The 16,695-nt window shown below is 41.3% G+C and overlaps 1 protein-coding gene across 10 annotated transcripts in view; it reads right to left on the bottom strand.

Moving 5' to 3' along the window:
- The window catches only part of KIF23 (kinesin family member 23), a 34,382-nt gene extending 20,479 nt beyond the window's left edge, over nt 1-13,903 (bottom strand). For 3 of the 10 annotated variants that reach the window (XM_032623487.1, XM_032623477.1, XM_032623483.1), the window contains exons 1-4: nt 13,685-13,873; nt 11,644-11,713; nt 10,439-10,567; nt 5,553-5,658 (exon numbers count right to left, since the gene is read on the bottom strand). In XM_032623487.1, the coding sequence (XP_032479378.1) occupies nt 5,553-5,658; nt 10,439-10,567; nt 11,644-11,713; nt 13,685-13,695 (316 nt within the window). In that variant the 5' untranslated portion in view covers nt 13,696-13,873. Of the gene's footprint in view, nt 1-5,552; nt 5,659-10,438; nt 10,568-11,643; nt 11,714-13,684 lie in introns of all 10 variants that reach the window. The other 7 variants (XM_032623484.1, XM_032623485.1, XM_032623486.1 and 4 more) reach the window with 4 other exon arrangements.
- Between the last annotated feature and the right edge of the window lie 2,792 nt (nt 13,904-16,695).

A 16,695-nucleotide genomic window follows, 5' to 3' on the forward strand; every position in this document is an offset into this window, starting at 1 on the left:
CTTCACAGGCAAATTCTATCACACATTTAGAGAAGAGTTAACACCTATCCTTCTGAAACTATTCCAAAAAATTGCAGAGGAAGGAACACTCCCAAATTCATTCTACAAGGCCGCTATCACCCTGATACCAAAACCTGACAAGGGTAACACAGAAAAAATTACAGGCCAGTATCTTTGATAAACATAGACACAAAAATTCTCAACAAAATACTAGCAAACCGAATCCAACAACACATAAAAAAGGTCACACACCATGACCATGTTGGATTCATCCCAGGGTTCCAAGATTGATCCAACATACATAAATCAATAAATGAGATACACCACATCAACAGAAGAAAGGAAGAAAACCTCATGATCATCAATAGATGCAGAAAAAGCATTTGACAAAATTCAACATTCACTCATGATAAAAACCCTTATGAAACTGGATAGAGAGGGAACATATCTCAACAAAAGCTATTTATGACAAACCCACAGCCAATATAATATTCAATGGTGAAAAGCTGAAAGACTTCCCGCTAAAATATGGAACAAGACAAGGATGCCCACTCTCACCACTTCTCTTCAACACAGTATTGGAAGTCCTAGCCACAGCAATCAGACAAGAAAAAGAAATAAAAGGTATTTAAATTCATAAGGAAGAGGTAAAATTGTCATTATATGCAAATGACATGATAATATATGTAGAAAACCCTGAAGACTCCACACTAAAACCAATAAATGAATCCAGCAAGGTAGCAGGATACAAGATTAACATACAGAAATAGGTTGCACTTCTTTACACTAACAATGAAATATCATAAAGGGAATGTAAATAAACAATCCCTTTTAAACTCCCACAAAAAAATAAAATACTTAGAAATAAACCTCACCAAGGAGGCGAAAGACTTATATGCTGAGAACTACAAAACATTATTAAAGGAAATTAAAGATGATTAAAAGAAATGGAAAGATATCCCATGCTCTTGGATTGGACGAATTAATATTGCTAAAATGGCCATACTACCCAAAGCAATCTACAGATTTAATGTGATCCCTATTAAATTACCAATGGTATTTTTCACAGAAATAGAATAATACCAAAATATACATGGAACCATAAAAGACCCAGAATTGCCAAAGCAATCCTGAGGAAAAAGAAAAAAGCAGGAGGCCTAACGCTCCCAGACTTCACTACAAGACTACAGTAATCAAAACAGCATGGTATTGGCACAAAAACAGATATACAGATCAATGGAACAGAAGAGAAAGCCCAGAAATAAACCCACACACCTGTGGCTTAAAGACCTAATTATAAGACCAGACACTCGGAGTTCCCTGGTGGCCTAGTGGTTAGGATTTGGCGCTTTCACTGCAGAGGCCCAGGTTCGATCCCTGGATTGCACCATCCTGCATGCCGCGTGGCAAGGCCAAATTGAAAAAAATAAAAAAGAAAGAAAAGACAAGACACCATAAAACTCCTAGTAGAGAACATAGGCAAAACATTCTCTGACATAAATCATACCCATGTTTTTTTAGGTCAGTATCCCAAGGCAATAGAAATAAAAGCAAAAATAAACAAATGGGACCTAATCAAACTTATAAGCTTTTGCACAGCAAAGGAAACGACAAACAAAATGAAAAGACAACTTACGGACTGGGAGAAAATATTTGCAAATGATGCAACTGACAAGGGCTTAATTTCCCAAATATGCAAACAGCTCATACAACTCAATAACAAAAAAAACAAACAACCCAATAAAAAATGGGCAGAAGACCTAAATAGACATTTCTACAAAGAAGACATACAGATGGCCAATAGGCACATGAAAAGATACTCAATGTCGCTAATTACTAGAGAAATGCAAATCAAAACCACAATGAGGTACCACCTCACACCAGTCAGAATGGCCATCAATAAAAAGTCTACAAATAGCAAATGCTGGAGAGGATGTGGAGAAACCCTCCTACCCCGTTGGTGGGAATGTAAATTGGTAGAGCCACTATGGAGAAGAGTACGGAGGTTCCTTAAAAAACTAAAAGCAGAGCTACCATAAGATGCAGCAATCCCATTCCTGGGCATATATCCAGAGAAAACCATGGTTTGAAGGGATACATGCACCCCAGTGTTCATTGCAGTGCTGTTTACAATAGCCAAAACATGGAAACAACATAAATGTCCACTGACAGATGAATGGATAAGGAAGATGTGGTACATATATACAATGCAATATTACTCAGCTGTAGAAAAGAATGAAATACTGCCATTTGCAGCAACATGGATGGACCTAGAGATTATCACACTCTAGGTATAATAGTAAGCGAAGTAAGTTAGGCAAATACCATGATAAAACTTATGTGGAATCTTAAATATGACACAAATCAACATATCTATGAAACAAAAACAGACTCACAAATACAGAGAACAGACTTGTGGTTGCCAAGGTAAGAGGGGGTAGGAGAGGGAAGGAGTGGGAGTTTGGGATTAGCAGAGGCAAACTATTATATATAGGATGGATAACAACAAGGTCCTATTGTATAGCACAAGGAACTATATTCAATATCCTGTGACAAACCATAATTGAAAAGAATATGAAAAAGAATATATATATATAACTGAATCACTTTGCCATACAGAAGAAATTAACACAACATTGTAAATCAACTACACTTCAATAAAATTTAAAAATACACTCCCAACAAACAAAAATCCAGGACCAGATGGTTTCACAGGCGAATTCTGTCAACATTTAGAGAAGAGTTAACACCTATTCTTCTGAAACTCTTCTAAAAAATTGCAGAGGAAGGAACACTCCCAAACTCATTCTACAAGGCCACCATCATCCTGATACTAAAACCAGACAAGAATATCAGAGAAAAAGAAAATTACAGGCCAATATCACTGATGAATACAGATGCAAAAATTCTCAACAAAATACTAGCAAACTGAATCCAACAATACATTAAAAGGATCATACACCATGATCAAGTGGGATTTATCCCAGGGATTCAAGGATTCTTCAGTATCCACAAATCAATCAGTGTGATACACCACATTAACAAACTGAAGAATAAAAACCCTTTGATCATCTCAATAGATGCAGAAAATGCTTTTGACAAAATCAACACCCATTTATGATAAAAAACTCTCCAGAAAGTGGGCATAGAGGGAACACACCTTAACATAATAAAGGTCATGTATGACAAACCTACAGCTAACATCATACTCAATGGTGAAAAGCCTAAAGCATTCCCTCTAAGATCAGGAACAAGACAAGGATATTCACTGTCACCACTTTTATTCAACATAGTTTTGAAGTCCTAGCCATGGCAATCAGAGGAGAAAAAGAAATAAAAGGAATCCAAATTGGAAAAGAAGAAGAAAACTGTCACTGTTTGCAGATGACATGATACTATACATAGAAAATCCTAAAGATGCTACCAGAAAACTACTAGAGCTGGTCAATGAATCTGGTAAAGTTGCAAGATACAAAATTAATACACAGAAATCTCTTGCATTTCTATACACTAATAATGAAAGATTAGAAAGAGAAATTAAGAAAACAATCCCATTTACCATCACATCAAAAAGAATAAAATACCTAGGAATAAACCTACCTAAGGAGGCAAAAGACCTGTACACAGAAAACTATAAGATGTTGATGAAAGAAATTGAAGATGACATAAACTGATGGAAAGATATACCATGTTCTTGGATTGGAAGAATCAATATTGTCAAAATGGCTATACTACAAGGCAATCTACAGATTCAGCGCAATCCCTATCAAATAACCAATGGCATTTTCCACATAACTGGAACAAAAATATTTTTACATTTGTGTGGAAACGCAAAAGACCCCGAATAGCCAAAGCAATCCTGAGAAAGAAAAATGGAGCTGGAGGAATCAGGCTCCCTGACTTCAGACTATACTACAAAACTACAGAAATCAGTACCAGTATGGTACTGGTACAAAAACAGAAATATAGATCAATGGAAAAGGATAGAAAGCTCAGAAATAAACCCATGCACCTATGGTCAATTAATTTAGGACAAAGGAGGCAAGAATATATAATGGAGAAATGACAGTCTCTTCAATAAGTGGTGCTGGGAAAACTGGACAGCTGCATGTAAAATAATGAAATTAGAACAGTCTCTAACACCATACACAAAAATAAACTCAAAATGGATTAGAGATCTAAATGTAAGACCTGATACTATAAAACTCCTAGCACACTCTGACGTAAATCACAGCAAGATCTTTTTGGGTCCACCTCCTACAGTAATAAAAACCAAAACAAAAGTAAACAAATGGGACCTAATTATACTGTAAAGCTTTTGCACAGAAAAGGAAACCATAATCAAAATGAAAAGACAACCCACAGAATGGCAGAAAATATTTGCAAATGATGCGACCGACAAGGGATTCATTTCCAAAATATACAAACAGCTCATGCAGCATCACACACACACACAAAAACCCAATAAAAAAATGGGCAGAAGACCTAAACAGACATTTCTCCAAAGAAGACATACAGATGGCCAAGAGGCACATGAAAAGATGGTCAACATTGCTTCGTATTAGAGAAATAAAAATCAAAACTACAATGAGATATCGCCTCACACAAGTCAGAATGGCCATCATCAAAAAGTCTACAAATAACAAATGCTGGAGAGGCTGTGGAGAAAAGGGAACCCTCCTACCCTGCTGGTGGCAATGTAAATTGGTATAGCCACTATGGAGAACAGTATGGAGGTTCCTTAAAAAACTAAAAATAGAGCTACCATAGGATGCAGCAATCCCAGGCCTGGACATATATCCAGAGAATACCATGGTTCAAAAGGATACATGCACCCCAATGTTCATTGCAGCACTGTTTGTAATAGCCAAGACATGGAAGCAACCTCAATGTCCATCGACAGGTGAATGGATAAAGAAGATGTGGTACATATATAAAATGGAATATTACTCAGCCATTAAAAAGAATGAAATAATGCCATTTGCAGTAACATGGATGGACCTGGAGATTATCATACTAAGTGAAATAAGTCAGACAGAAAAAGACAAGTATCATATGATATTGCTTATATGCAGAATGTAAAAACTTAAAAAATGATACAAATGAACCTATTTACAAAACAGACTCACAGACTAAAACAAATTATGGTTACCAAAGGGGAGGGATAAATTGGGAGTTTGGGACTGACATATACACACTACTATATTTAAAATAGATAATCAACAAGGACCTACTGTATAGCACAGGGAAATCTACTCAATATTCTGTAATAACCTATATGGGAAAAGAATCTGAAAAAGAATGGATATATGTATAACTGAGTCACTTAGCTGTACACCTGAAACTAACACAACACTGTAAATCAACTATACTCCAATGCAAAATAAAAATTAAATTTGAAAAAATTAAAATAACTGCTCAAAACAGGTTTAACACTACTCTGGCAAATTAAATGGGTTCAAGGCTGAACATAAACCAAGTATCTAAGCATCAAAAAAGTTTTATCAGAGAGGGAGAAAAAGAAAAATTCAACAAAACTCCAAGAATCATACCATTTTTGCCGTGAATGAGGTCATCTACCAAGGGATTAGCCACAACATCAAAGAGCTCCTTTTGGGTGGTATGAGTGCCAAATACTTGTTTAAATGAATACTGAGTCTGTGGAGAAGAAAAAAATAAAAAAACACATAAACGGAATTCCACTATAGCTAGGCTAGAAATATATCTGTTTAAACATATTCAGATGTTTCCTTATGAACAATTAGATCTGGACATGAAAAAAAAATACCAATAGTCTTTAAACTTGGAATCTTTAAAAACATCATGACATACTTAAATTATACCAATTATAAACTGGTAAATATTTACAGTTATAACTACTGAAGAGACTGCAGAAAAGTCTTGTCTACTAATGCCTCATAGACTAAGGCTGATTTTGCTTTAATTAAGTGACAAAGGAGTTCAAAAGGTATTACAACGATTCAGTCATAGACTTGTGAAAATCCTCAAGCATTACTTCATATACTATTTTACTGCTATCTATTTTTCTTTACAAAGGTGTCATTTAAAATGGCATAGCAGTATAAAACCAAGAGTTTTGATGTACTGCCTTTTTTTTTTTTTTTTTTGTGGTACGTGGGCCTCTCACTGTTGTGGCCTCTCCCGTTGCGGAGCACAGGCTCCGGATGCGCAGGCTCAGCGGCCATGGCTCACGGGCCCAGCCGCTCCGCGGCATGTGGGATCTTCCCAGACCGGGGCACGAACCCGTGTCCCCTGCATCCCTGCATCGGCAGGCGGACTCTCAACCACTGCGCCACCAGGGAAGCCCTGTACTGCTTTTTTTAAACTAGCAAACAACAGTCAATATAATCTCATCTGAGTTTTGTTTGTTTGTTTGTTTATTCTTGGCTGTGCCACAAGGCATGCAGGATACTAGTTCCCTGACCAGGGATATAACCCAGGTGCATTGGAGTGGAAGCATGGAGTCTCAACCACTGGATCACCAGAGAAGTCCCTCATCTGAGTTTTTCTATGAAATAAATTTTAAATAAACTGTGACCTTTAAAAAAGAAATAATACTTCAATTATCAAATCTTTCAAAATATGACTATTATTATAAAGCATATCTATATTATCAGAAATATTACCAAACTCCTACTTGGAAAGTAAGATTGGGGACTAGGGTATATATTTCAAGGTAAATTAAAATGCCCTAATTATCCAGGGACTGGAGTTCTATTCTTTCTATTTTTGTTATTTTCTAGCTTTATTAGTTTGTAGACATTGCAATTGTTCCTGTAGGCTTCCTGAATTTCTTGCAATTTTTGCTCCATGAATGTCAATGCTATTATTTGGTGCATGAGTATTCACTAGAATTTATTATGGATTATAGTCTTTGTCACATGGCCCCTTTTCCCTGTTTTATAACATTTTATCTTAAATTCAACCTGCTCACATATCAGTATCATGACCCTTATGTTTTTAAAATTAGCAGTTTTGTCCCCCAAAAGGAGACACGTATGGATTAGGACTCAAATACATCATCATCATCATTAACAGCAACTTGCACTTAACACTAACCGTGTCCCAAGCGCTGCCTTAGCGTATTAGTGAAGCATTTTTACAACCTCTGAGGTAGGTACTATCAGTTATTATGGCTCATTTTATAACTTGTTAAAGATCACACACCTACTTCAGCTAAGCTAACTCTCACCTTTGTAGAAGTTTTTATTCCAATCCTACAAAACAGCTTTAGAGTTCACAGAAAGAACAAAGAATCTTAGAACTGAAAAGATACATACAGGTTAGTGCTGACAGGTCAATGACCTCCAAGTCCTCATGAACAATCCCCACCCTCTTCCAGGTGAAGAAAACTGAGGCAAGAAGGAACTTGCCCAAGCTCATGAAGCTAATTAGTGTCAAAGCCATTTCCATTCCAACACTTCTTCCATTATCCAGTGTTGCCTTCTGTCAAAAAGCACTGAGAACTTTTAATCCCCACCAAACTTTTAGTACTATTTACACATACATGAAATTAACTCTAATAAAGAAATAAAATTCAATAAGTCAGTTCTCAACTATTTTACATTCTCAAAGGCCTACTCCTCCATGAAGCCTTCCCAGACCATTCCCTCATGCTTAATCCGTATCTACTGAGTGTTTGGCAAACAGGACAGATACGGTACATATCCCCTAGACGTGTGTATTACATCAGGGGAGAGACAATAAACAAGTAAATAAATCTATAGGTTGGGGTAAGTGCTGTCAAGGAAGTATAGAGAGTACAGGCCGCGAGAGAAGTGGGAGGGGTGCCACTGCTTATGGGGGTAATCTGGACACACTCTCAGAGGAAGTGATTTAAGCTAAAACCTAAGGATAAGAAGCCATCCCGCTAAGAGCTAAGGGAAAAGCCCTGAGGCAAGATTCTGGCTTATCGAAGCAATTTAGGATTGTATGAGTACTAAGAGGTGAGGTGGAGAGAGATAGGAAGATTAAGCAGGATTGTGCCCATTTAAAAACTTTATTCCTTAGAAGGTTTTAAACAGGAAAATGGTGACCGGAAGGGGGGGCATAAATTAGGACTGGGATTAGCAGATACAAACTGCTATACATAAAATAGATAAACAACATCCTCCTGTATAACACAGGCAAGTGTATTCAATATCTTGTAGTAAACCATAATGGAAAAGAATATGAAAAAGAATATATACATATATGTATAACTGAATCACTTTGCTGTATACCAGAAGCTAATACAGCATTGTAAATTAATGGTACTTCAGTTAAAAAAAGAAAAAGGAAAATGTGAGGTCTGATTTCTGCTTTAAAAGATGACTGGCTGCTCTGTGGCAATGGATTAGAGAAGATTCAGAGTGGAAGCAGGTGGTCCAGCTGGCTTCAGTATAGTCTTGTTAATGTTACTCAAAGTGTGGTCAGCAGGCAGGCCAATGCCCCTCTGAGAGCTGTCTGTCTCCAGTCCAGGGGGAGGTAATTACAGAGGTGGAGGGTAAATGCTTAGAACCTCTGTAGCCATTTCACACAGCTGCAACATCCCAGCATGTGATCAGTGGGGCTTATCTCTGAACAGATTATAAACCAGTCCTCTGCTAACTTTGCCTAACAGTTGTCTAACAGTTTCTTGTGGCAAAGCTGCACAAAAGTATCAGTCACCATGCACTGAAAAAAGCTGCTTCTTCACCACAGTTTGAGAAGCACTTGTCTCCGTTAATTAATAACAGGCCTCAGACGAGGGTAGTGGCAGTGGAGATAGAACTGAAAGGACAGTTTCCAGATACACACTGGAGCAGAATTTAAAGGATCTACTAATGAATGGGATATGAGGGGGGACAAGAGAAAGGTAGGGACAGGGTGTCTGGTTTGAGCAAATAGATGGTGGAGGTGCTATTTATTGACAAGAAAAAACAAGAGAGGAAGTGATCTAGAGGGGAAAAAACTCAAGAGTTCTTTTGGACATGCCTGTGTGACATCCAAGCAGTGGACGTTCAAGTTGAGAGTCAGAGAAAAGATTTAGTCTGGAGATAAAAATTCCAAAATTTTTTTGGAATTTTACCATATCATCAACATGTAAAGCCATGGAAAAGTATAGATAGGGAAGAGAGCCCTGGGTATAGCCCAACCTGGTATTTAGAGGTTGGAAAAGGAGGCGAAGCCTGCAGACAGTGGCCAGTGAAAGACAGAACGTGGAGAATTGGAGCGGAAGACAGGACAGTGCTGCTGAGAAACAGATCATAATGAAGACAAAGAGGTGTCCATCACATCTAGCAGCAGAGAGGCCACTGGTGGGCTTTTGACTAGCAATCTCCCTCGAGTAGCGTACACGAAAGAGTGAAGGCAGCTTGAAAGAAGAGATGACACCCTGAATTAATACTTTTTTCTGCATTCCCAGAGTCCATTTCTTTAAACACACCTCTGTCTTACCAATAAGGGTCACTTGCTTAGCATCTATGCTCCCAGCTAAGTTGTAAGCTCCATAAAGGCAAGGACCGTGTCTTAGTTTTTAAAGTCTCCTTCTATGCTCCAGCTTAGCACATGTTTGTCGAACTGAACTGAACTCTCTTTGTTTAACATTTTACTAAAAATAAAAACACTTCATAAGGGAGCAATACAAGTATACAACACCGGGGCTTCCCTGGTGGCGCAGTGGTTGAGAGTCCGCCTGCTGATGCAGGGGACACGGGTTCGTGCCCCGGTCCGGGAAGATCCCACATGCCACGGAGCGGCTGGGCCCGGGAGCCATGGCCGCTGAGCCTGCACATCCGGAGCCTATGCTCCGCAACGGGAGAGGGCACAACAGTGAGAGGCCCGTGTACCGCAAAAAAAAACAAAAACAAAAACCATCAAGTATACAATGCCTATTAAATGTTATTTCAATCCCACACATGAAACTATATATATACATGTAACTGCCTAGCACAATCAGGTATCATTCCACATTAAACTATTCCTAATATATGCTCTAAAAAGCTATAATCATCCAATACAAGAAATTAATCATCTAAAAGCAATCTTCTAACTCCAGTATACCAAAGGTGTGTCTGTACAGCCCAGAAATTAAAGACACTTTTTTTTTTTTTTTTGCGGTACACGGGCCTCTCACTGTTGTGGCCTCTCTCGTTGCGGAGCACAGGCTCCGGACGCGCAGGCTCAGCGGCCATGGATCACGGGCCCAACCCCTCAGTGGCATGTGGGATCTTCCCGGATCGGGGCACGAACCCGTGTCCCCTGCATCGGCAGGCGGACTCTCAACCACTGCGCCACCAGGGAAGCCCCAAAGACACTTTTGATATGGTGGTTAGAGTGAAGTAAATAAGTCTTTCAATAAAGTGGAAACACATGAATGTTGTTAAATGGAAAACATGGAAAAGTCATTTAGGAAAGAACCTATCAATTAAAAACAGCTGCTTCCAATAGGAATTACCTCCTTATAGTCTCCATTTCGGTTGAGCCTGTAACCCTCAGGAGGATGAAGCTGAACTGTCGTGTTACTGATCACCTCTATGCAACACTCCTGCTCTGGGAGGCTCAGTGGGCGTACCCTGCAGTACACCTGAAAATACACGAAGGTGCTTAAAGAACAATGGTTGACTTTTTACCTGACTTTTCATTCATTCATTCATTCAAACATTTGGTCTCTAAACTTAAGTATATATACTTAGAGCTGTGAAAGCCAAGATCTGCTACCCTGCTTCCCAATTTGCTAATTGTCAAATGCAAACAGATATTTTAGATATGAATTTTAAATGCACATGATATCAAAACAATGAGAATTATTTGAAAAGCTGTTAGGATTGTCTGGAATTGGATGTCAATTAAAACTTGCCAGCTTAACACTTCATACACTAAGGTGCGCGATCTGAAATATGGTCTTTTTTTAAATTTAATCTTATTTATTTAATTTTTGGCTGCGCGCGGGCTTTCTCTAGTTGCAGCCAGCGGGGGCTACTCTTCGTTGTGGTGCACGGCCTTCTCACTGCAGTGGCTTCTCTTGTTGCCGAGCACGGGCTCTAGGTGCGCAGGCTTCGGTAGTTGTGCCGCACGGGCTTAGTTGCTCCGCATCACGTGGGATCTTCCCAGACCGGGGCTCGAACCCGTGTCCCCTGCATTGGCAGGCGGATTCTTAACCACTGCGCCATCAGGGAAGCCCGAAATATGGTCTTCTTAATCAGTGATAGGGTTGGGGAAAATCTGTTCAGCACTATATGCAAAGCATCTGGTTCCCACAACTCAAATCAAGAGATACATTCCAGTGCCGATGAAGGGAAGATTTAAAAACCCCAGAGCAAACCACCTTTCTTTTATTTGCCATTTGCTTTTAAAAGCAAGTTCCCAAGCCTGCATGAAGAATTCTCCAAGATAGTTGAAGAATATTTTTTCATTATCTAACTTTTCAAATATAATTAGTTATAGGAAGTCTGCAACTGAAAACCAAACACTTCATTTTACTGGGCTAATGTATCCTACATAGAAACAAAGTTTCAAAGCTGGAACCAGCCTAAGTCATTTAGTATCATCCTTTCAGCTAAATGTTCTTTGACTCCACTTCCACGTCTCCATCCCTTCCAATCATAAGACACAAAAGGACTGAAGAAAGAAGACACACACAAATTCACAGGGAGACCTTACCCCAACGGGGTCTTTAAGACTCGTTTGGGATCCTTTTTTCACCGGTGGTTTCCTGGGTGTCTTAGTTCTCCTGGTCACAGATACAAAAACATTTCAGTTCAACACTAATATATAAAAGCTTCACCTGTAATTCATACAGAGATGACCTTCCTAGGGTTTATAAAATTATCCTTTAGCAGTTCCACAACACTATATCCCAAATAACATGAATAAGAATAAATTTCCTTAGTAGAAGAGTGTTTGTGGCATGGATAACTCAAAAGTAATTAAAATTTGGCTTAGGAGACATTTTTGCTACTAAAAAATAGAGATAACAGGCCCAAAATGGGGTCACTTGTGCTAAGCCCCACATCACCAAACTGACTCTTCATACCTAACTTACAGTTCCAACCTCTCCCAGGAGTAGAATATTAAACCAGTCAATATGGAATCACCTGGTCAGCGCTAGTGAGGTAATCTGCCTGATAGACCCTTGCTATCCACTAAATGATGTTCACCTTGCCACAGACAATCCACTCATTGCTAGTATAATTCCCTTGTTCCATCCCCCTCTGCCTATAAAAAAAACTTCCATTTTGTACAGCTCTTAGGAGCACCTTTGTGCGTGCCAGATAGGATGCTGCCTGATTCATGAATCATTGAAAAAAGCCGGTAAGGTCTTTACAATTTACCTAGTTGAGTTCTGTTTTTTAGTATCTATTTATAGTTCTGTATGTAAAATAGCTTATTCTCTTGAGCAACAATTTTACAGACACTACAAATTTGAAAAATCTACAGATAGTTGACCACACTTATCTCGAAAGTCATTTACGTAGGTACATAAGCACACACGCCGTGCCAACAGCCCACTGCCAAGGCAGACAAGTGATTAACTTCAATAAATTATAAAAATGCAGATGGAGGAATCCATTCTTTCATCAAGATTTGTCTTTACTTTCAAGCAACAAGGGATTACTGAATTCTCAAAACTATCACCCTTTGTCCTCAAACAAAATGTGGTCCCCAAACTGCAATTTCGTGCTCTCTTAAGTAGGGACAGTAGAAAAAGATATTTTGCTTTATTCACCATTTCTCTAGCATGCCACTCTCCCCTTTCCCCCATTTATAGACTAGAAAAACATTTAACACTAAGTGAAATTACTGGCTTGGATTTTAGGTTATTAAAATACTTCTTCAACCCCTTCCCAGATGAAACAAGCAAAGTCGTGTTTTAAGTGCAAAATATTACGGTAGGCTTACTTAAACTCAACATTTTTCCCCAACGATCTCGACTTTAGCCTCTTAAGAAAACAAGTTGCCTTTGCAAACGACTAGCTACGTGATGGTGCTAATTATAAAGGCAGCCCTCTTCTTTGCACAAGTATTTCTTTACCCAGCAGCAGTCAAGGAATTAGGCTGAGCTGCAAACGTCACCGACTCCGTGAGGAATGCGGGCGTGGGCTTTTGTGTCGGCGGCGGGGCTGTCTGAGACCCAAGAACAGAGCAAAATAACTGGCCTTCACCCGGGGGTGGTCGCGGCCCTCAGGCTACCGCGCTAGGCTAAGAAAATCACGCAGTGCGCTCGGACGCCGGGGCTCTCCGGGGGCTGAGACCACCTACCCAACCCCAACCCCAGGACACAACACTCGGCGCACCCATGAGACGACCCCCGGCCCGCACTAACTCCGCAAAATGCAACCCGTGGGTGCGGGCGGCAGGGGATGGAAAGGGAAACTTAAGAAAGGGTAGAGGCGGCGGTCCCGGAACCAGGTGGAGGGCGACCTGGCTAACCCGAACTGGGGTTGCCGCCCAAACTTCCCCCTCCTCCCAACTTGGGGCCGACATTTCCTGGCCGAGTGAAGCGAGGGCGGCGGGGAGCCGGACGGGGTCGACGCGGACGGGGTCTCCGCGCCCGGGCTCCCCCTGGGCGGTAGTGATGGGGGCTCCCTCCCACTTTGGGGGCTGCGGCCCGGGAGACGCGGGGCTCGGTACCGACGGCGTGTCCCGGGGCCTGCTGCGGCGGCAGGAGACGCCGGCCCCGGCTCCGCGGCCCGGTACTCACGCTGGCTTCATGGCAGCAGGCTCCGCGCTGCCCAGACGTGCGAGCGGGACGCCGGACTCGGTCGGGCGGGCTGGCGAGGACGGCGGGCCGCAGGAACCGGCCGCGGGCACCGGGGCTCGGCAGCTCAGGCGTGGCGCTCAGAAAAGCCTAGAGAAGCAGCTCCGGGACCAGGTGAGCTCGCGCCCGGCGCATTTCAAACGGGCCAATCAGTGCCCGCCTGCGGGAAAAGGGGCGTGGCCTCAGGGAGCGCCTGCGTCTCCCGGAGAGGCGCTCGTCTCCTAGGCGACCGACGCAGAAAGGTCAAGGGCTGTCTGCGTGTCTGGGCTTCAGGGCTGGAGGGGGAAGCGGAGCTCAAATATTAGAAAATACAACCCCTTGAATTTTCTGAGGAGAACACTGAGAGTTTCTTCTCCCACAGCACAAGAAGTCCAATGGAAGGGCAAATCCAGGGTTGATTCATAAGTCAGCAGTGTCGTTCCGGCCCAGGTGTGTCCTATCCTTGGGCTGTACCTGCGCAGTCTCAGACTCCCTCTCTGGCTTCCAGAGCATCACAACACCTTGGCTTCCTTTCTATCTCTTCCTCAGCCTTCCTGGGATCTCCCTCTCTAAAACCTCCAGCTCTTTCCAGAACCAGTCTTTTCTAAGATGAACTGATTCTATCTCACTTCGACCTTTGCGCCTAAACCAATGACTATCAAATACACATCTACATCTGTGCTCTCATGGAACTGTAGTCCCATCTCCTCAACTTCCTATAGGACCAGACACCAGTAAGGATACACATAGTTAATATCCTCGGCCCATAATGTTCCACATAAAGATGGTTCCAATCTCTGCTGTTACAAACATACAATGAATAAACTTGGAAATTCATCATTTTACACAGAATGGCTGTGTTAAAGAGTATATGTGTATGTAATATTTCACAGGTATTGCCAAATTGTCCTCCACAAAGGTTGTCCAAAGGCACAATCCCACCAGCCATGTATGAGACCACCTGTTTCTCCACAATTCTCAGATAGCAAAGTGTTACCAAACTTTTCTGTGACTGTTGATCTAATAGATGAAAAAAAGTCACCAATTTAAATTTCTCTTATGATGAATGAGGTTGGGTGCCTGTGCCTATGTTCAATAGCCATTTGTGTTTCCTTCTTTGAGAACTATGTTCATAGCCTTTGCCTTCTTCTATTGGGTTTTTCTTATTGATTTGTAAAGCTCTTCACATATTAAGAAAATTGGTCCTCATCCAAAATCTGAGTTCAAAGATTTGTATAGTTCATAACTTGGTTTTTATTTTAATTAGTTTATGTTGTTTTGTGACAGCTTAAGAAAAAATTTAAGGTAGCCAAATTTATCAGCCTTTTCTTTTGGGGCTTCTGTTTTGTGCCATACTAGAAAAAAGTCTTCCCCACTCTAAGATAAATTTTTTTAATCTTTTATTTTTCCTAGTGCTTTTATTGCTTTTTTATGTTTAAGTCTTTGAACCATTAGAACTTTATTTGTTGTCAAATGAGAGGTCTGTATTATTTAGGAATTGGGCTGGGCTGCTGGCCACTTACCTCTTAATTACACTGCAGCCTGGCTTTGGCCTCAGTCTTTCCACTGGAACTCTTCTCACCAAGAACACCACCTCATTGATGCTAAATCTATTTGATCCTTCCCCACCCTTATCTTACTTGACCTCTTAACACACTAAAAATATTTCCCATTCCTCTCTTCCTGTGCCTTTGTTTTACCTCCTAGCTTTCTAACCCCTCTTTCTCAGCCTCATTTGTGAGTTCTTTTTTCTCCCTTAAATACTGTGGCTTAGGGTTTTCACCTGGTGGTCACTAGCTGTGCCCTCTCTGCAGGCACTCCCAGCCATTCCTATGACCTCACATTTGCTCTTCTGAGCTCCAGAATCGTATGTCCAACAGCCTACTGAATTCTCCACCTGGGTGCCCCACAGGCACCTCACACCTAACACATCCTGATCTCTTCCCCTGAACCTGTTCTCCCTCAGTGGATGGCATCACCATCTATCCACCCACCACAAGGTACCATCTTTGCATTCTGCCTCTCTTTCTGTTCCAACGTTCGGTCACCAAATCTTGACAATTCTACCAACTAAATAACTTTCAAACCCCTCCTCTCTGTCTCCTCGGCCACTACCATCTCTTGTCTGGATGACTGCAACAGTATCCTAACAGGCTTCCCTGCTGCCATCTTCCAATCCTGGTTCCATTTTGCAACCAGCTCACCACTAAATCACAGATCTGATCATATCATTCCCCTGCTTGTAATACTACAGTAGTTCCCATTGCTGGAGACCCTCAACGGGCCCTGAGGCTCTTCCTCTCCAAGCTCATCACCTATCATTTCCCCTCGCATCCCTCCAGCCACTATGACCTTCAGTGCCCTGAACACACTGGGCTCACACACCATTCCCTCTGCTGTTAAGCTCTCCTCCCTCCCTTCCTCTGACAATGCCTCCTTACCCTCAGTTCTCAGCAGATCTTCTGCCAACGACCCTGCTCTGGATGCTGGACCCCTGTTCTCTATCCACAGTGCGCTGCACTCCTCCAGTCACTGCACCTGTTGATTTGCTTTGGAGCTCCCATCCCAATTTTCAATCGCTGCTTATTAGTCTCCTCTACCAGCTTATCCCCACATCCTCAATAGATGGCGCTGTTGCACCCCCCCGTGCCCAGCAATGAAGATGTTCCATACATGTTTGAAGAAATGAATGAGCCCATCCCTTCGCAGAACACCCCAATGGAGGGCTCGGTTACAATACACCACCCCCAGCTTTTCTTTTGGCCAGTTTCTTCTTTCTCACTCATCTATATCCTTATTAAATCTCACTGACTTAATTTTTAATGCCAATTCATTATATCATTTTCTCTGTTCAAAAATGGTCAAGCACTCCCCACAGCTGGTAAAAGATTTGCATTTTCCCCTAGAATTAGAGATCCAGACCAGGGTGAGGGTAGAAGAGGGGTAGAGAGTACAACTGGGAGGCTTTTTTAAAG

Source organism: Phocoena sinus, chromosome 2 (genome assembly GCF_008692025.1).
Source record: "Phocoena sinus isolate mPhoSin1 chromosome 2, mPhoSin1.pri, whole genome shotgun sequence".
Taxonomy (NCBI): Eukaryota; Metazoa; Chordata; class Mammalia; order Artiodactyla; family Phocoenidae; genus Phocoena; species Phocoena sinus.